This window comes from Centruroides sculpturatus, unplaced genomic scaffold (assembly GCF_000671375.1).
Source record: "Centruroides sculpturatus isolate CEXI.00-Female unplaced genomic scaffold, Cexi_2.0 scaffold1071, whole genome shotgun sequence".
Lineage (NCBI taxonomy): Eukaryota > Metazoa > Arthropoda > Arachnida > Scorpiones > Buthidae > Centruroides > Centruroides sculpturatus.
Window position 1 is genome coordinate 277259 of NW_019385447.1, and position 22076 is coordinate 299334.

Consider the following 22076-nt stretch of genomic DNA (forward strand, 5'->3'; position numbering starts at 1 on the left):
CGTACNAGAAAAACTGAGAATCTAACTAATGTATTGGAATTATGAAATTGAAAAATGAGTCCTTTGTATGAAGAGTCTAAAACGAAATAAGTGCACCTTAATATTTTTAGTATAAAGGTCCATCTTCAGAGTCCAATCAATAAAACAACCACTTTTTAAAAAATTCGTTAATTCCTTAAAATTTCAAGTTTCTAGATATTAGAAAATTTAAAAATTATGAACACAATATTGAAAAACATATTATTTAGAGATACTAATAAAAAATTTTATCCATATTAATTAATTTATTAATGACTTAAAAATGCAGGGTAAGTTAAAAAAGTCTCTCCAGTTTTGAAAAATCAGTACTTGATAGTTAATGGACTTATATGAGCAAAACTGCACATCAAGACAAAGAAACTCTGAAAGTTTTTCATATTTCCCACCAGACATAGTTGCATAGAATTAGAGTAAGAAAAGGTAGAGTAGAGTAAAAATGGCAGAGGAGAAGGCATTTTATATATTTGAGTTCCATACTAGCAAGTCTGTTATCACTGTTTAACATAGTTTTCTCATCACTTAAGCAATGCAGCTGCCAACAGGCAAGCCAATTCATGCATGTTACACACAGTTTTGAGATCTAGCTGCCTACATAAGAAGAAATCGACTGGATGGTTGTTCAAATCAGCAGAAAATGTGGAGTGTATGCGACAGACTTTCCACCATATCATGAAAAAATCCACTTACCATAAGTCGTGAACTTGGAATTGAAGACATGCATTGTCAATATCATGGAGACCATCCAAGTGGACATGCTGAGCTGCATTTGGCAGGAACTATATTACTGCATAGACCTGTATTGTGCCACCTGCGATGTGCATGTTGAGAATCTGTAGGGACTGAAAAAAGTTTGTTTTTACATGCATAGTTACATGTTCATTGAAGTATCTCCAGCAATATATATGTAGCAATTTTTCAAAACGAGATCTTTTTACTTATCCTGAACATTTCTACTAAATCTATCTATATATATATATATATAAATGAGGATGTTTGTTTGTTTGTTTGCTATGCACTCCTAGGCTGTTTGGCCAATTGCTCTGAAACTTGGCAGTTATATTAACATACTTTTAACTTAAATAATGTCATAATACCATCTCAAAATATTTATTTAATTTCTATATATTATTTAATTTCTGCCTTCAGACATAGCACTATCTGTATGCCTTTCTAGCACAAAATAAAAAATAATAAACTAAATATAATTCATACAAAAAAGATATAATTTAAGTGAATAATTGTTTTTTTTTTTTAATTACTGTGTCAGGTAGCAAATGACATGCACGTGTTGAGTTGAACATATTAGTGTAACAAATATTTGCAACTCAATTAATTTCTGCTAAATCAGCATAGGAACTGTGACAATCACATGAAATTACCTGTTTTTTCATATCCAATGTTGTTGGTGTTGTAGGTGTATTTGCTTTATATCATATAAATGCAGTTGTAGGTGTATTTGCTTTATATCATATAAATGCAGTTGTAGGTGTATTTGCTTTATATCATATAAATGCAGTTGTAGGTGTATTTGCTTTATATCATATAAATGCAGTTTTGTCAACTGAAACTGAACTTTATCTCATGATTAAAACAGACTTGGTTATAAAACAAACTCAGATTTACCATTTGATAGTTGTAATTGGAATACCAGTAAGTTTTCTGCATTTAACTTACATTTTGTTTCAGTGCATTTCAAGTGTGTACAGTTACACACTTGAAATACCAAAAAATAAAAAAGGAAAGATGAATTTGTACTACACAAAAATGCAATATGATGAAAAATATCAGATTTCCTTTTAATTAATTTCTATATAATATTTAGTCATTTTTACATTATCATCATCATTATAATAGTAAAAAAATTTAATTTTGTACTTATTTATAAAAATTTTTATTCTTTAAAGGTCAGTTTGATACTAATTTTATTTTAAGAAGTTTACATGGAAGATTATCAGATTCTAAAACTCCATCGCTCATTCATTGTATTAGTAGCAAAGGTAATCCAGGAAAAATTGTTTTTAGTAGAGAATTGGATACTGGACAGGTTAGTATGCAATTATTTTATTTATAAATTATTTTTAAACGATGAATGTATTGTATTTGCATCTTATATACTTTAAACTAAAATCTATTTTTATCTTGTACCTTACAAATAGGGGATAACACTTCCAAAATACAAACAAGAGTTTATACAAGGACCACCATTGCTTGCAAGAGTTCTTTACATGCCAGCTGAAGAACAAGCAAGTAATTTTGGTGCATTTCAATGTCATATTACTAATGGAGGTGTTGATACTACTGTATCAACTTTAAAACTACCACCACTTAGTAAAGGTAATTATTAATTTTTATATTTCTTATAAATACATTAGTTATAATTTACATTAAATAACAATCTGATACATTGCAGATAAATTAAATTTTTTATGATATCTAACTGTTAGATATTTATGGAATTGGCATATTTATAAATCAAAACACATACACATAATATATATTCATAGTATAAAATAACTAAAAATTTTAATAATAAAACATAGAAATTACAAGGATTGCACTAACACATCTTTCTTTATCTGTGTCTACTTGGCAAGTGGGTGATCACTGGCTCACTTAAGATGTCTTATGATGATCCCAGATGGATATACATAGATGGTCCTGAGAGAGCTATAAAATGTTAATTCCAGGGCTGCTTATATAAGCACTCCACAGCACTCCAAAGAAAAATAAAATCACAAAAAATGTCTAAATTTTTATTACAGCAAAAAATAAAGTTTAATTATATAAATGAACATTTTCAACAGTTTTAAATTGTCATCTTCAGGCTGAAGAATAAATATGGAAAATAGAATTTGAATATTAATCACATGGGTACCTTTTCTTTATTTCGTTATGATTTTTTAAAATGACAAACAGTTTTGAACAGCTTGACTATTCTGCTTCAGGTCAGTTATACACATGTTCCAATTAGAATTCTCATACTATAGCATTCTGTATTTGTATTCAATTTAAATGTAGAATGATATAGTATGAGCATTCTAATTGGAACACATGTGTAACTGACCTGAAGCAGGAAAGTCAAGCTGTTCAAAAATATTTGTTGTTTTTAAAGTAATACTGGAATAAAGCAAAGGTTACCAATGTCATTAATATTTACATTTTTCCAATTTGGATTTCTTTCTTTTTAATTGGTGAACTTGAATATTTTTTTTAAAAATGAACATATCCAAATTTTATTGGATAGAATATGTACTGTACATAATAACTGGCATGATCTTGCTGGACAATGGTTTGTAAATAAGATCAAAAAAGATTTTCATATAAGGATTTTCAGGCATGAGAGAAAGTATCTGCCTGTTTGTAATTGATGGCTGGATCTTTAAAGAAAGCTTTATAAGTCTTCACCCTTTTCAAACGTTTTAAGTGAGATTGGTTACAAATAGGATGAATGATACAGGCTTAGTCATATGCAATATTTTATCCAGTTATTAATAGGCATTGTTTAATAACGTGACTATACTAGCTAAGAAATATAGAAAGATAGTTATTTGTCTCTGCAGGATTTCCACTAAAATGAACTTTTTATTGAATTGCAATTCTAAAGGTATTTTTCCTATTTCCATCTACAATATCTACTTCCTTTGGGAATTGGATATTGTGCATATGCACATCTGTTACTTGTTAACTGTTATTGTACATATGCACATCAGCTATCTTGGATAAGGCTAATTTGTTTAAGGAAGGTCATATGACTTGTTAGAAGATGCAAGGATTCAATTTTAACTTTTTTATTTGCCTAGAGGATGAATTATACGGAATAAACCTGAACTTGCTGTGCACAATTAAGGCAGATGTCATATGACTTGTCAATTTTGTATTGGTCTAATCAGAGGAGAAACACCAATCATCTTAATAGCCTTGCTTCATTCCAATTAAGACACCCAAACTTGTTTGAATATTGGGCCAGTGCCTTAGCCAGTTTATTATTGGTGACATCATACTGATGTTCTTTAATCCTACGGGTCCATGATCTATTTATGAAGGAATATTGCTGATAGACATATTTTTATAACAATAAGCTAATCAATTAGGTCAAGTCTTGCAAGTTTTTGAATATTGTCTTAGTTTTAAGTGTGATGTGGCTGTTTTTGTTATTTGACTTTAAAAACAATACAAATTTTCATTTTTTTAAACAGCTTCCTATAAAATTATGCATTAATTTGTATATCATTCCATATTACTCTATTTCTTTTATTATTCTAATTAATACAATTAACTGTCCTGTTTTTACCAAAATTATCCTATATTATTTGTTCCACAATATTTTAAGGAAATAAAAGAATTTTGCGGTTTGGTACTTATCTTTAGAATGTGAAAAATCATTTCATAGACAAGAAATGGAAAATAAAAACTATAGTATAATTTTAAATATTGACTGTCTAAAATATAAAAAATTTAGATGGAAAATAATGGCACTTTAGTTTAGGTATCTTATCAATGAAATTAATCAATCATTAAGCTTAATTGAATTATCAAAAGAAAATATAAACATCTAAAAACTGAATTTTTAGATTAATTAAAGCTAAATGATTGCCAGATTATATTGGGTTATATTATTAAAATATTAATTTAATTATAATTAAATTTATCAAGAGATGGTGCCTAATGCATACCTCTAGACCAAATTACTTAACATTTAATTATTAACAGTAGCATTAATATAGTCTGATATAATCTGGCAATTGTTGTTTGGCTTAATCAAAAGAGAAAAATTACACATTAAAAATATTTAAAACACAATAGCTGTTGAATAAAATAGAATATATATTTGTATTTGGTAATTATCTTTATTTATGAGTTTTTATTTTCATTTCATTTTATAGTTGAAATTGATGCAGAAGAACCCTACATAAGTGTAAACAAAGGAGATGATGTAGAATTAAATATGATAAAATATGCCAATCACAGTTTAGATATACTTTGGATGCACAATGAACAGGAAATACCTAAATGGAAAAATCAACTTCAAATACAAATAAAAAATGTAAACTATTCTGATAGAGGAATATATGAATGCTATTTTGATGGAAGAAGAAGCTTGAGCTTACATGGCATATTGAGACTTATTGTGAGAGGTAAGTCTAGATAGGGAGTTCAGTTGAAAGACTATAATAATTTTTCATAATTTAAACATTAACTCAGACTGTAACCTTTCTTAAACCAGCAAAAGTTATAAGCTAATGTTTTTGGCCATTTTTTTAAATTGGATTTTTACTGATTTATTGTTATTGTTTAAGTAATTAATCAGTTATTTGTAAACATAGTTTCAAAATTCTTTTAATAATTATCAATATTTACAATTAGCATTTTCTAAATTAACAGTTTTAAGAATTACATTCATTTATTGAACACTTTAATTCTAACAATAATTAGCTTTAAAGTAGACATCTTAAAAGTTTAAAAAAACCATAAATATTGTTGATTCACTGATATACCTAGGTATACAGGGTGTGAAGCTAGGGCAACAGGCAAACAAAGAAACAAATAAGGACTTTACAATACTTTCATACAGATGAGGCAATAACATGAGTTTAATTCTGGATCATACAGGCTTAGTGATTCTCATACATAAGATCATCGGTTAATCCTTAATTATTACAATTAACATACACAGAAGTCATTTATAGCAATATAAAAAATATATATATATATATATATATTTATATTGTCCCACGTGCTACATTACTTTGTCGCTTTGAAGTCATACAAAGGAAATAACAGTCTTACATGCATCCTTTCCCTGGTAATATAAAATGTCTACAAATTTCATATCAATCTCATCCTACTATCCTTGGATGTAAACAGATTTCTCACTCCCTTAAAAAAAACGCTTTTCAGTTTCTTTTCGGTTAGTTGACGAATCTCGTGCCTTTCTTAGCTGTTTTTTTATAGATAGTAGGTGTCCAGCAGGACCAGACAAAGGTCAAAGCAAAAAGATGCTTCCTTTAGGTGAATCACCAGTATTTATAACACTCGCCATCCGACATCACAGGTTGTATACATAATCCATTCCTCTACCCATTGGTGAGCCAGGGTACATTAACATCAAAAAAGTGGTGTCCATCATAAAAAAAAGTGGCACGATTTATTGTACACAATATAACCCAATATGAATTAAACTGAACGCTAGTCTCTTCTGATTCTATGTCACGACTTGGTGCATTTATAGACACTTGGCAAATAATTCCATCACCTACATTTACTTCTTACAGAAACGTGTTTCGGGCTTTCGCCCCTCTTCAGTCTGTTACGTCGATAGTTGTGACTTGTGTGTCCGTACTTCCCGCTCCCTTCCCCTCCCCTCTTTTTTCCCGACTTGACGGACTCCCCCGCATGCCTCGTAATTTGTAACATTACCCTTCTCCGAGTGTTGCACACAGCCTCGCCTGCGACTGTATAAACATTCTATTTTATTTTAATAATTGAAGCCAGTTTTTATGGATGTCGATGCTAAGGTTCTTGTTAATATTATTTTTGTCTNCTGCGACTGTATAAACATTCTATTTTATTTTAATAATTGAAGCCAGTTTTTATGGATGTCGATGCTAAGGTTCTTGTTAATTCATGTTAAGGTTCTTGTTAATTCATGTTAAGGTTCTTGTTCTAAGAGGGGAGGGGAAGGGAGCGGGAAGTACGGACACACAAGTCACAACTATCGACGTAACAGACTGAAGAGGGGCGAAAGCCCGAAACGCGTTTCTGTAAGAAGTAAATGTAGGTGATGGAATTATTTGCCAAGTGTCTATAAATGCACCAAGTCGTGACATAGAATCAGAAGAAACAAGAAAAAGAAGACACGGTTTCGACAAATAACTAAAACGCTAGTCTGTTAAAATTATTACAATCACAACACGAAGAAAGCATTTAACAAACAAAGTGAGAGGGCACTACAATATTATCTTAAATCATATGTCAGTATAACAATATATTCATAAACTTAATGAATTCTTGTTTCACATGAAAGATAACTATCAAAAACTTTTTCAATAAATGTGTGTGCAGTTCTCAAACTTTTTCAACTTCATTATCTGTTTATCTTTAGGGAAATTCATATTATTTTAATGTTCCTAAAAACCACAGGCATTTTAAAATAAATATAAAAATGAACAAACTGCTTAATTGAAATAATATATAAAAATAAATAAATAGGTAACATTTTTTGTTATCCAGCCATTTTTAGGCATTCAAAAAGTAACATCATTGTTTGACCAAATGGCATTGTCATGAATATAGTGCATTGATATAAGAACAAATTAAAAGTAACCTCTTAACATTAAGAATCATATTAGTCATAATAGAAGAATAAATATTAAACCAGGACCTAACTAATAAAATAAAATACAATTATATGAAAAATTTTTTCAGTTAATTGTTTTGATATTTTTCATTCAGCTGAATTATTTAGTCCTGTTTGTATTTGTGTGAATGTTTCACTCAGTCCCTCCCACATTGCATCCTTGTTATGCAGTTGTGCACATACAACCCCTAACAAGAATCATGAATCACTTCATTGTGAAGATGTTTTTGAAGTTTTTAATTAATCATGTAGCAAATAAAAAAAATACTTTTTTAATAATAGTTAAATCTTTTGACTACTTTAAGTATGACTTAAACAATCAAAATAACATACATTAAACACATAATTTTTTAAATTTTACATATAGGAAAAAATTTTGGAATTACATAAAACTGAGGAAAAACTTATAGAATTAGTCAACATAAATAATTTAATTAATACTTAGTTTCTCCATCTTGAGCTTTTATGACAGCCTTAATTCTTTTAGGCATGGATTTTACTGATGAAAAAAAAATATTTGCTATCAATATCTTTCCAGCTTTTCCAAATAGCAGTTGAGATCTGATTTGCAGCATGGAACTTTATCCTCAACAAATTTCTTTAATTTTCACCACATGTTTTCTATTGCATTGAGATCTGGACTGTTTGCTGGCCAGTCTATTGTGTGTATGTGCTGTTGGTGAAGAAAATTTTTAACAGTTTTAAGCCCTATGATAAGATTTATTGTCATCTTGGAAAATGACATTACCATCAATTGTATTTTCAATGGATGGAATAGGAAAGTTCTCTAAAACATCAAAGTAAATCTAACTGTTATAATAAAGCCAGCTTGCCTGGTCCTGTACCTAACATGCAATCCCAAATAATAACTGACACAATAAATTTTGTTGTTTTGCTTAGTCTAAAGTCAGTCATTCTTATAAGCTTCATTAGAATGGCACCAGAAAAAACATTCCAACATCATCTCCATGAAAATGCAAATTCTCATCACTAAAAATCACTAGTTGTCTACAGTCCACAATTGCTTTACTTTGGCCCATTGTAATTTACGAGGATTTTCATATGATTTGGTATTAATGCTGGTTTTTGATTTGCTTTTGTATATGAAAATTCCATTTCTTTTGAAGAATTTCACTATTCTGTCACAGACACTTCCTTTTCATCTCTCTTGTTGTACATTTCCTATTTTCAAGACATATTGCTTTTAATTTCTCTCTCCTGACACTTTGATGTCTTTTGTAGATGACCAGTATGTTTTCCAGTTTGTTTATACTTGCATCAAATTTTAGATACAGCTGACTGTGAACAAACCACATCATTTGCAACAGTCCTTGTTGAACTTCCTTCCTTAAAGAGTTTTATAAACTTTTCCATAGTTTCAATGTAAATTCCCTTCTAGGTGTCTTGATTTTGTTACATTAACAGAAGAGTAAATCATTTCAGCAGCATTTATTTTATATTCAGACTTACTTTTTTATATTGAATAATGTAGCAATGTTTTAAATATACTAAATATAAGATGATTCCACAATTGTTTCCTCAGTTTTAAATGATACTAAAATTTTTTTTTCTATTTGGTAGTCAGAAGTTTATCTATTTAATTTACATAATGTTATACAAGGTCTGTTCAAAAAGTATCGGACCTTTGGTCAGTAAAAATAAATTTATTGACTTTGAGGTACAAAACCCTAATTCCCTTCAAAGTAGTCTCCTTGGTAACGTATACACTTCTCCCAGCGTTCCTGCCATTGCTGGGAACACTGCTGGAACGCATCTTTTGGAATGACCATCAACTGGTCCGTCGGATTTTGCACGATGTCTTCTCTCGACTAAATTCGGGTTCCTTTTAGCGGCATTTTCAGCTTGAAAAATAGCCAAAGGTCACACAGAGCCATGTGGGGAGAGTACAGAGCGTGATGAACCACAGGAGTGTAATGTTTGGCGACGAAAGCCCGAATCAGATGTGCAGAATGGGCGGATGCATTATCACGATGGAGCTGCCAAGTTTTGATCGACCACAGATCCGGTCGTTTGCATCGCACAGCATCGGAAAGACGACGAAGGACCTCCTGGTAGTACTCCTTTGCGATGGTTTGGCCTTGTGATGTGTACTCACAACACACCACCCCACGAGAGTCGAAAGAACTGTCAACACGACCTTTGATATTGCTGTGGACCTGCCGCGCTTTTTTTGGCCTTGAGGATCATCCCCGAAAGCCTGCTGAATCTTGCGAATGGTTTACGCTTGGGTATCGCCAAGGTTTTTGGCAAAATTTGATGTAATATCGCTGCTCACGTTGTTCAGTCATTTTCCAGCTTAGTGAAATCCGACGAGAGCGCACTACATGACCTCACTCATAGGCCGATTGCCAACGACTGACGCTTCCTGCAGGCGGGAAAAAATTCAGGGCTGTGCATGACTGTCCCCTCCACAACTCCACCGAAGGAGGCCTGTCGCGCATCATTGGTTTACGCGGAAAATAAAAAGGTCCGATGCTTTTTGAACAGACCTTGTATTAATCGTTTATACTATTCTTATTATAGGCAAAATGTTTGACTATTATTAGAAAATTATTTTGTATCAATTGCTTGTTTTATTTCTTTGCTACTTGCTTAAAACAGTGTAAAAACATCCTCATGATGAAGTGATTCCATAATTTTTGCTAGTTGTTGTAGTAGCAGAAATTATAATAAAAGAGAGAGAGAGAGAGGAAAAAATTCTATGAAGTTTACATTTTTTATTAAGTCAAATAATAGATGTTTTAATTAATTAATGTATGATTTTATTTGAAGAGTTAAAGTGCTAAACTGATAATGTTTTAACAAATTGGAATTCCTTACAGACTTAAATTAACAGTTTTTTATACATTACATTATTAGAGTGTTACATTGTTAAAGTTATTTATAAAAAAAAATTGATATTTGAAAACTTATTAAGTCATTAACCAAACTAAGTTTTTATAATTACATATTTCATTCTAGGATTTATTTGCATTAATCTAGAACAAACATGATTAAACTTGAATTTATGTTTAAAGCTTCCAAAATAATGAATTTTTTTTTCTGAAATGAAATATTCTATTTTAGCATATTTGTCTAATGTTATATTACAGTATCATATACCAACTTTCATCAGTAACTAACTGTTAATCATTTTTTGTAATCTTTAATACTACTACTATTACATATTAAATTACTTTGAAGATTAATTATGTATACATATATATTATTTAAATGTTGCCTTTTTTATAGCTTGTCCTTCTGGTAAATTTGGGGCTTCATGCAATCAGGATTGTCCACCATGTTACAATGGAGGAATCTGCCATGATATATTAGGAGAATGTATTTGTCCTTCTGGTTTTATAGGAACAAATTGTGAAACAGGTACATTTTTACTTTGTTAATTAAATTATAATATTACTTTACCAACTGTTATGTATAGATATCAAGGAAAAGTATTGGAATCATATCAGATTTGACATTCTGGGTTTTTTCAAATTTCCATGACTTGAGTCTCCCTGAACCCAAAATACAGGAAAAAATTACATGTGTGTTTGTGTGTGTTGGCATCTGTTTTATTTAATATCTCAGGATGGGGTAAAGATTTGGAAATGAAATTTGGCATAGTAACTTGTATATAAGGGACATTGATGCTATTAAATTTTGGTGGTTAATGGTTTAGGAAGTGGGAAGATAGAGTGGGTCACATATCATATCTTGAGTGGAGTCGGATGTAATGAAAATTTTACTTGTTGTTGACATTTAGAATTTCTTCAAAACTCTTCTCTACCCACAAAATAAAGTATTTTGCCTTTTTATTATAATTAATAATATATAATTTATTTTTTTAATAAAATCTCAAAACAGATGGTGCCACAAACAATTTTATTTTAAATTATTACTAATTGAAATAACTGATAAAAAAGTAAGTAAATAAATAAATATATGCATCTAGTAGATTTAGATTTTGTCCTAGAAAATTATTATACAAAGGGAGTGAAGCTGGGAGCAACAAATTTTGGTGAATGGAGTCTGAAAAAAATGCATGTTGCAAACTTTCCTGGTGAGATCAGGAAAGTTATACAACTTGTTAGTGGATTTTTTTAGTGTTATATTACATTAATCAATAATCAATATATTGTTATAAATATTTTCAACATTACAATAATTATGAATTTATTTAAAAATTAATTAAAGAATAAATACAAATTAAATCTTTTCTAACAAAATTTTTAATTTATGTTTTAATTTAGCTTGCAAAGCAAACTTTTTTGGAGTAAATTGTGGTAAACAATGCTCTGCTCCTGCACAAGAAAGTGGATGTGCTGCTCATGTATTTTGTAAGCCAGATCCTTATGGTTGTTCTTGTGCACCTGGATTTAAAGGAACATCTTGTGTAGATTGTAAGTAAAATTTAAGTATACAGTAGAGCCTCGATTATCTGACTCAATTGGGGACTGGGGTTGGTCAGATAATTGAAAAGTCGGATAACTGAAAAGTATGAAAAAATCCATTATTAGTGTAGTATATTATTATATCCCATGTAATTAGTATATTTGTATATTAGTATATCGCTATTAACCTACTTCGCGTTGAATTTTCATCGATGTTAAGCCTAACAAAAATTTTTAAAAATAATAATCGTTGCTATTGTATCGTTAAAAATTAGAAAATTAAGCCTCGTTTAAATACTGGTTCCCTTTTATGGTCGAATGAGTGTTGCCAGCTAAAACACGTAAAAATAATATTAAAGTAGCCAAGACATAGCCAAATATTGTAGCACCACATCACTAGCGGACATTTGAAATTTGCCAACTGGGACGGTCGGTTAACCGAGGTGTCGGTTAATCGGGGGTCGGATAATCGAGGCTCTACTGTATCTGCATATAACTTATAATAGTAAATATAAAGGGTATTCTGCTTGAAAGTACCAATTTTAATTTGCCATAAAGAGTGAATGGTTTAAGATATATAAAAGTAACATCTGGTAGGAAAACTCATCAAGTTTTATAGAGACTTTTTTGTACTGTAAGATGCTGCAGAAGTTGAGTTGTGTGAGAATCCGTGGGTTAAAGTAGATTATTCTAAACCCTTTTTACGATGTTGGACTTGTGAAGCCCACTCACTTTGTTGGTGGATGGGTTTTACTTGTAATTTGTCTCCAGATTGTAGGATATGACTGACTATTTTCTCCTGACACCAATTAAGAAGTAATGTGTCTTAACTCGTAATTTGGAATATGCTTAATTACACTTTCAAATGGGAAGGGGTTGTGAACTTGTCAATAAGAAGACTGACCATCGAAAATAAATCTGCTCAAGACCAATTAAACAAAATTAAAGTTTAATAAGATAAATAAATCAAAGATTACACATATACAAAGGTACCATAATATTGAACTTTCTGACTTTTATGTCCCATAAATTATATTGAATATCTAACTACTTATACCTCTAGTACACCGAGAGAGAGAGTTTACATTGTATGTATAATACCTCTTGTAGATGGTCAGATGTCTTTGGATCTAGTTGATTCTAGAGATGGAGCAGCAATTGGAAATCTCTGGAGGCTGAACTAGGAGGAGAGTCAGTCAATAGCCTTGAAACTGGGATGTTTGGCCCTTTTTATCCCAAAATCTCTTCCAATTGGATGTTAAGATTTTTTCATGTGATGGGATGCAACAGATGAGTTACATTTGCAGGTGTCTCATCAACTGGCAAGATAAGATCTCGCCTCAGGAAGTTGATAAATGGGAAGGAAGTTTTATTTCCCTTTTTCTATCAATATACTACGAAAGTGTAAAAATTTGCACATTTTGTTTGTTCAAAAAAAATTATTATTTTCCAGAAAGTTAATTATTTAATTCCCCAAATGATTAAATAGAGTTGAAAGAAATCTTCCAAATTTAAGGATAGGCTCTTGTTTCATATCTCCAGATTCTCAAATTTATAAGCATTATTGTCTAGTCATGGCTTCACCACAGTAGAAAACACAGGTTTTGGTCTGGTATTCTCAATAGCATGTATTGTCCCAATCTGAACCCCTTAGATTTTTTTCTGTGGGGTTATGTGAAAGATATGGTTTATGCAACTTCAGTCAGAGATCTTCAGGAGCACATCATCACTCTGAGACAGAACATGCTGCAGCATACATAGCAGGAAATTACCTACTGCTGTGATGTTGTCACTATAACTACTGGAGGGCATGTAGAAATGTGATTTTTTCAATGAAATTTGGTGAATTTTTCTTTCATATAAAATTTTTGGTGAACTTATACCTTTAACTATTAATTTTTTATATTCAAATCAAATTGGGTACTTTTGGAACACCCTGTATATATAAAAAACATGATTTGATGTTAAACTAATAAATATAATACTAAAATGTTTAAATTGAGTATATAAAATTATTCAAAAGCATTTCCATTTAATTATTGCAATTAACTACTATTTAAAAAAAATTGTCTTGAAGCAAGAAATAATTTATTATTTATTAATCTAGATAGTCATTCAATTAAAATATTCTTAAAAGATATTTTTAGAAATAAAAAAGTTAACTATAGTTGAATTTTATCAATATTATATTTTTTAAAATATTCAAAAATTGAGAATGAGAAACTTTTAGTTACTGATATAAATAATTTTATTATGTTTAATTTCATAATTTGTTATTGGGCTGCAATTTGAAAAAATTGTAGACCTATATATTTCCACTGTCATCTATCCTTCTGTCTGTCTTTCCTTAATCTTGAGAACGGAGTTAGATAGATGAAAAACATGACAAGATATGGAAACCTTAGTGACAGGAGATTCCAATTAACTATATATGAACTTCTGATGCAAACTGGAAGCCATGTTATTTCAATTCAAAAATTTTTCACTGAAAGGTGTAGGTGACTGTCCTGACTCTATTGTTAAAGGAAAAGTATGATGTACAGAGGCAAGCCACTACTGATTTGAGGTGGAAAGCATATATTTTAAATTAAAGAAATTAAAAATATGATTAAAAATTGCAGCCCAGCACAATAAATAATTGCTCATTTGATTAATAGTTGTGAAGAAACACAAACCAAAACCAAAATTCCAGCAAAAGTAAATTTAATGGAAAAAAAAAAAACATTTTTGATAACCTTAAGCAATCATCTTCAGGTTACAAATAAAAATTTAAATGTCAATTTTTTAAAACAAGGAAACCTCATCTGATTGGATGTTGGTGCAAGTGGTATTTATTGGAGGAAAAAATTATTATAGGACTTCAAACAGAGATCTCCATGTTTGGGGAGGGATGTTGCTGTTTCTGTAATTGATGACCACATTTTTCTTACATGCCTTGTAGATCTCCAGTTCCTCCAGGTGTTTGATATGTGTGAACTCTCTGGAGAGATGTAGAAGTCAGGCCTTATCTTGATGCATTTGAATCTGGTATTCTGTGGCTAGGTTGGCTAATGCAGTGGTGTTATGCCTCTTTTTTTTTTTTTTATCAATGTTTGAACAAATTGGCCAATTGGCCAAGAGTGTTGTCAATAACTGGTATGGAGTATATTCCCAGAAGATGTAGATCTTTATAAGGATCTTTTGTAATGAATACACATAGAAGTTTTGTCTACAGTAAATGCAACAGATACATTGTTGGCTTTCACTATTTTTAGGTAGGTTCGTTTCAGTTGTTGGTTGTATCTTACTGCTCTGTATGCTATCTTTCATGCTATTGCATGTATTATAGGAAGAGTATTTGTAGATTAGATCCTTGATTATCCTAGAAGAGTAGGTGTGCTATGCTGCAATGTTGGTGATGTAATTTAGTTCTCAAGCCATGTCTTTGTCGTTTGATGTGTGTGTAAAAGCTTTTCTGACCAGGGCCTTAAACACCATTATTTAAAAAAAAAAAATCATTTGAAACAGCTAGAATAATTAAAGGTTGGTATGAATGTTTCAGGCAGACAGAGGTGGAAATATGGTCTTTTTGGATAGTGATGTTGATGTCAAGTGAAGAAGAACTTTTTTCAACGGTCAACAGACAGGCGGAGGCCAAATGGGTTAGAATTAAGTGAGTTTAGGAAACTTTGAAGGATTGTCTATGGTGTCATATGATAAAAATATAGTCAACATATCTTGAATATAAGATGGTGTGTTGTTCAAAACAAGAAAGGATGTTATTTTTCAGTTGGCAAATAACCAACTCACATAATGTGCAAATGGGAAATGGGGCTTCCCATTTGTACTCCTATGCCTTGCAATATATCCTTCCTTCAAGCTGGAAGAACAAGGTCAAATGGATTATGATGTCAACACTAACATCCAATTGGACAACATTTCTCATTTTAAAAAATTGACATCCAAATTTTTATTTGTAACTTGAAGATGATTGCTTAAGGCTATCAAAATGTTTGTTTTTTTCATTAAATTTATGACATTTGCCAATGTTTTGGATTTGGTTTTGGTTTTCTTTTAACTATCCAGTTTTTTTTTGATGTTATAATAGCTTGTGAAAATGGTACTTATGGTGCAAACTGTAGACAGCCATGTCATTGTCTTAATGGATTAGAATCATGCAATAAAATAACAGGTGCTTGTAATGGTGGATGTTCTCCAGGTTGGAAAGGAGATTCCTGTCAAATTCCTGGTAATGAAAATAATTTATTATGTTTATAATAGTCTTTAAATGTGTTAAACTAATTCAATTTTTATAATTTTTAGATGATTCTGATTTTGATTCTTTTATAACTTCAAAAGTTACTTGTAAGACAGGAACATTTGGAGAAAATTGTAAGCAAAAGTGTCATTGTTTAGGTAAAGCTGATTGTGATCCTATTGTTGGAACATGTCCAGGAGAATGTGAAGATAATTGGAATGGTACCTCATGTAATGGTGTGTAACAATTTTAATACAGTATATGTTAAATTATTTAGGAATATTAATTAAAGATGTAATTTCTAATTTTTAAATGTATGAATTTAAAGAATATAAATATTTGTTTAGTATGTATTGAAGGAAGATATGGAGAAGATTGTGAAAATACATGTCATTGTGAAGGTGGAAATGAAAATTGTGAAATTGATGGTAAATGTAAACAAGGTTGTAAAGCTGGATGGACAGGTTTTACATGTCAACAGGGTAAACAGTGTTATAAGTTTGTTTCAAATATTAATAAGTTTGGTCAGGATTTACCAGAGACAAATCCTGACCAAAATTTTTGGGTATGCTGAAAGTTATAATAAGAATAATAAGCCTATCTCTAGCACTAAACATTAGGCAGAAACGTTATTTGATGTGAATAAAAAAGTATAGACTATTATAAAGCCCATTATATCTACACATGAAATATATTCTAATGAAAAAAATTTATGATAATAATTCAATTTTTGTTTGCCTATGACACTGGTGATCAGAGTTTAAGCTCTATTAGTCCCTATGCAGATCTTCCCTGTACACAATACAGGTATGCTAACTGGGTATCGCAAGCTTTCGATACAATCTGGCCATGTTAAGTGCTTTGAATGATGTCATGTGCATGCACTTGTTTTCCACAGCAAACCTCTATACGAGCAAGCAATTGAGTTTCCACAAGCATCGTACTGACTTAAAATGGCTAGACGCTAGCTGCCAATGTAAAAGCTAACACAAATAATAAAAGAGTTTACACATTAGAATAAATTATTATTGGCATATTTGTTCTCATATAAAATGTATATTGACAGTCAAAATTTTCTACTAAGCATGCAGCGCATGCTAAGCAAACCCAGAGAATTCACCCCTGGTAAATACTTTCTTAATATGATATTAAAAGAGCCTGCAAGATAATTTGTTTACACAAACACATACAGAAGGTTGATCACGTTCCTTAATGCTGATTTGTATATTACCCATAGTTCCAGTTGTAGGAAGTAGAATAAAAGCAACTGGCCCATGTGCTGCTGTATATTCTGAGTTTTACTTTTGATAAGTAAGGTTTATCTACCACAAATATGCCACCTAAAATTTCAGAATTTTGGGTAGGTTATGTAACTATTCTTTCCAAAGCAAAATATTTGCAAACTCAAATTATTAAAATGTGCAAAAATCATGATTTTAATGTTTTACAATATGGGATACAGTCAGTTCTCAAAAGAAACGATTCGCAAGAGCCAGGACTATTGTCAAGTGTTTCAGTTCGGCCCAGAAAAAGGAAGGCTCCAAGTCGCACACTGGAGGTGATAGCAAAAGTGTGATGACTGATCAGTGGTTCAAATCCAAAAACACAATAAAGTATTGCTCAGAGTGTTGGAATAGCCCAATCCACAGTTCATGCCATCATTCACAAGAATTTGAAACTGAAGAAATGCATAAAGGTCGAGTTCACAAGCTGCTGTCTCATCACATCCAAGAACGAAGGACCAACTGCCGAAAACTGTGTGAAAAGTATCCTTTGGTAAACAAGTGGCAGTTTGTAGTCATGCTAGATGAAGCATGGATGTACTGTACATGAACAATTGTAACAAATTGGGGGCAATTTACTACAGACCATCAGATGGGAGACCATACCAAAAATGGTTCAAGGAATGTCGCAAAAGTTTACTATCAGGCTTTATGGTCATTGCGGGTTATTGTTATTGTGGTAAACTAAACATCAGAAAAGTTGAAAAAAACATTAAAATTAACTTGACGTACTACCAGACTAACATTCTGGAACCTCTACACTGTGAAGAGATCCCTACTTTGTACGGAAATGACCAAACAAATCTATAGGTGCATCAAGACAAAGCTTCCAGTCATACCTCCAAATTAACCCAAGATTTCATCCATGTATTGGAACAGGAAACGGGAATCTATACCATCCTTTTCGATGACATTTCCATGAAGTCACCCACAACTCCATTGGACTACTGTGCATTTGGTCTATTGAAACGAGCTCTGGGAAGCTGTCGTCCAAAAACAATGGCAGGCTTATGGAAAGCCTGTAAGGAGAATGGGACTGTTTGGATATGAATGTTCTTCAAAGAAATCTTCTACAGTGGAAACTTTGATGTAGGGCTATAGTTTCACAACATGGCCATCAGATCGAGCATAATCAAAACTGGCACCATGGCATTTAGGTTACTTTATAGGCCTCTTAATTCGGCATTATGTAATGCGATTAACCCTCTGTACAGTATGTTATGAGATAGCCATTTTGGGACTTACATTGTTTATGTCTTCTTTTGTCATGTTTATTTTATAAATTTTATATATTTCTTTCTCTGTGTATTTTTCTATTAAAAATGATAAATCTTAACTGATTTAGTGGGATTCCGGGACATGTCCATAGCTTCATAACATCAATATTTTGGGGAAAATTGTGAGATTTGAAGTTTTCAGTGTGTTTGATTCTGGAATATATTAGCCTCAAATAGGTATCGATTCTCAAGAAATCAATAATAATTTAATTAGTAAGGAAGCAGTTAATATAAATTGCATTTTCATGAGCATAGTCATGTAGAGGATTTGACAGGTTGTAAATTTTGAATATGGAGTCACTTTGAGAGACTATGGTCCATGATTATTATAGTGATTCTTCAGGAACAATTTTTTAAAAAAATTTCCAAAGTTTAAATATTAATTAAATCTTTTGGCTAACTAGAATTTTTCTTCACTAAAATGTCTTCATCTTTCAAAAGCTGAAGTATAAAATAAAATTGATATTCCTCCAAAAAGAAATAATAAAGAGTGATAATGATAAAAACAAAACTGATTTGATTTTCATTGATGGAACATATTTATACAACAACCATATGGATATTCAAATTTTCCCTTTACAATAACTTGTAAATGTCAGAATTTTTAAAAACAGTATATCCAATTGTCAGGAACCTTGATTAGACTTAATCTTATGTTTGATGTCATAATTATAATGTTAGAATTAACTAGTTTTAAAAAATAATAAAAATAATAATTTGATATATAACTATATTAAACCTACAGAATGTGCAGCTGGAAGATTTGGTCCAAATTGTGGATTATCATGCCATTGTCTGGATGGACCTAAAGTTTGTGATAAAATCACAGGAATGTGTATTGGAGATTGTCAAGCAGGTTATATGGGAAAAGATTGTCAAACAAGTATGCTAAATATTTTTTAAATAATTGAAAAATTTATGCTATATAGCAGGGATGGCCAACACGTAGACCCCGGTTGACCGCAAAGGTTTTGAAAGTAGCCCGCGAAGCTAAAGTTGAACAATTTGTTTTCACGTAAATTAATGTTTAAAAACCTTAATTCGATAATTTATTCTTACAATAATAGACTGTCTATGCAACATACCCATACTGTTTGTATTTATCCCGATGAACAATGCAAATGAATGTTAACGCATGCTCATATAAAAATCCTAAAATTGTTTGCCCATATTCATAGTCGCCCGCAGACTACATTTTACCAAAAAAGTAGCCCCTAAGGGATAAAAGTTTGGCTACACCTGCTATATAGTATTAAAAATTAAATTTCAGAAGAAAGTACTAATAAGCTATTTAAAAAAGTAAAATACAAACTGATTTCAATTTATCTAAGTTTCTAATAATTTTAATATTACAGTTATCTTGATAACCACATTATCGTATCTGTTAGATAAATAACTTCTAACTGTATATTTTCTAAATATTTATATAAAGTTATTTTAATATCCTCATAACTTGATATTAATCTTTGATTTTTTACAGTAACACTTATATAGAGTTTCTGCTTTAAAATTATTTAAAATGATATAAATCTTTCACATTTGTATTTGTAATCAGAGATTAAACTCAGAATTAAAAATTAATGAAAGTGACAAATGACTTTTGCTCTGTAGACATAAATTATGCTATAAAAGCATTATCTCTATCTGTATATTAATCAAATGATCAACTGGATTCATATCAGTGTATAATATAGCTAATTAATTACTAAGATAATAAGTAATTTAGACTAGAAGTAGGTGATTAAGCCATTGTCTCATATTAAATTTAATCTTAAGAAATAAATAAATTTAATTTAGAATTAGATATACTGTACAGACATTCCTCACTTAACAACTGAGTTCTATTCCTACAATTAGGTCATTAAGTATAAAAACAATTAGATCACCATGCCAAGATAATATCTGTTAAAATATTAAAACATTACTGTCTATTGGTCTTAACCCCAATAGACAGTAATGTTTTAATATTTTAATAGGTAATTAAGCAAATTTGTCAATAAACAAGAAACTTAATTGTTTTATTTATTCTTGATAAAGAAACAGCCCAATGGAAACTCCAACTTGATAACTTTGCTTTAATTTACATTTCTTATATATTACAGAACATAAAAATACAATCAGCAAAAGTTACAAACTTTAATTTTTTGATACAATATTTTATTTATTTTAAAAAAAGTCATTCAGATTAATATTTTAGTCATTGAATCCTTCAGAGAGTGATAATGGTTCCAGGTTACAGTGTCATCATTAAAGTTATCAGCAGGGTTATTAGGAGCTGAAGAGGGCTTAGGTAAGGGATGCAGAGACTTTTGGCCAACTAAGTCCATCATCAGGTGATTAAAAAAGTGAATTAACTTAGTAGTTCACTTTTTTATGAACTTTGTTATGTAACATCTGGTGATTGTGCAAACCTAGGTAATTTAGCTACTAAGCTGATTGATTCACTTGTGCATCATGTGACAAAGGGCTTGGTTGTCCAAAAAAAATTAGCAAGTATTCCCTTCTAAAAGAAGAGAAGTATCAATTTTTTGAACAATAAATTGATTAAAAAAATTGACAAATGCTGGTAGTAGTCAGGAGAAATGTATTTTAAGTTCAACAAGATTTTAACTTCTCTAATTAACAAATTCTTGACAATATATATCCATTATATATATATTTACCATATTTCTGCATTTTTCACACCTGCATTTCCAAGGAATGTTTTTAGGGATAACAAAATGTTTGAGTATTTTTCACATGGAAAATGCAAGACTTCTCACTCTGAACCGTTTAGTATAGGAGATAGGATCATGTCCTATCAAGATGTCAGCCAACAAGAATTTTTACAGTATATACCATATTTACTTGTGTATAAGACAATCTCGCATGTAGGACGAGGTGTGACTTTAAAGATCAGAATAAAGAAAATTAGATTTATTAATACAATTTTTATTTTGTTTAATCACAAATAAAATATTATCAAATGCACGTATTAAGGCAAACAACCAATTTTTCTTGATGCTATCACTTTTTTGTCTAGTTGGACTTGCTCTTTGAAGTTTTGTTACAACTCTCTTTTTTTCTCTCTTATCTCTTTTGTCGCATCACTAGTATATCTCAAAGGACGCAACAGGGCTGTTGTAGATTTTAAACGTTTCTCACCATAGCTGTAAAAATCTAAATATGTTAAACTTAATAGTCATTTGTTTTCTAACTAATTCGTTTTAGGATCAAGTGTCCTCAGAAATTTCCAAAATTTACAACTTTTCAGTTACTCTCATTGAACTGGAAAAATTTCTGTCTTTATTACATTAATAATATGAAGAAGTCAGTCTCCACTGTACTTGGCTAGAGATGGTTTGGTTAAGCTTTTGTTTAAGTAAAATTTTGGCTCTTTCATCAGGGTTTTGTTTATGTCCCCAATTCCCTAATCGCTTAATTATTTAACTACTTCTTAAGTAGAAATAAGTCGAAACCAGTTACTTTGTACTCGAATATTTGTAGTCT

General features: G+C 30.7%; 1 protein-coding gene across 1 annotated transcript in view; it reads left to right on the forward strand.

The window, feature by feature from the left end:
• Positions 1 to 301: 301 nt before the first annotated feature.
• Positions 302 to 22076, forward strand: part of LOC111639103 (tyrosine-protein kinase receptor Tie-1-like) — a 27132-nt gene continuing 5357 nt past the window's right edge. Inside the window, exons 1-11 of the mRNA XM_023384882.1 lie at positions 302 to 308; positions 1454 to 1689; positions 1934 to 2083; positions 2196 to 2373; positions 4923 to 5174; positions 10649 to 10780; positions 11650 to 11799; positions 15878 to 16018; positions 16093 to 16263; positions 16375 to 16509; positions 19333 to 19470. Of these exons, the coding sequence (XP_023240650.1) occupies positions 302 to 308; positions 1454 to 1689; positions 1934 to 2083; positions 2196 to 2373; positions 4923 to 5174; positions 10649 to 10780; positions 11650 to 11799; positions 15878 to 16018; positions 16093 to 16263; positions 16375 to 16509; positions 19333 to 19470 (1690 nt within the window). The remainder of the gene's footprint in view (positions 309 to 1453; positions 1690 to 1933; positions 2084 to 2195; positions 2374 to 4922; positions 5175 to 10648; positions 10781 to 11649; positions 11800 to 15877; positions 16019 to 16092; positions 16264 to 16374; positions 16510 to 19332; positions 19471 to 22076) is intronic.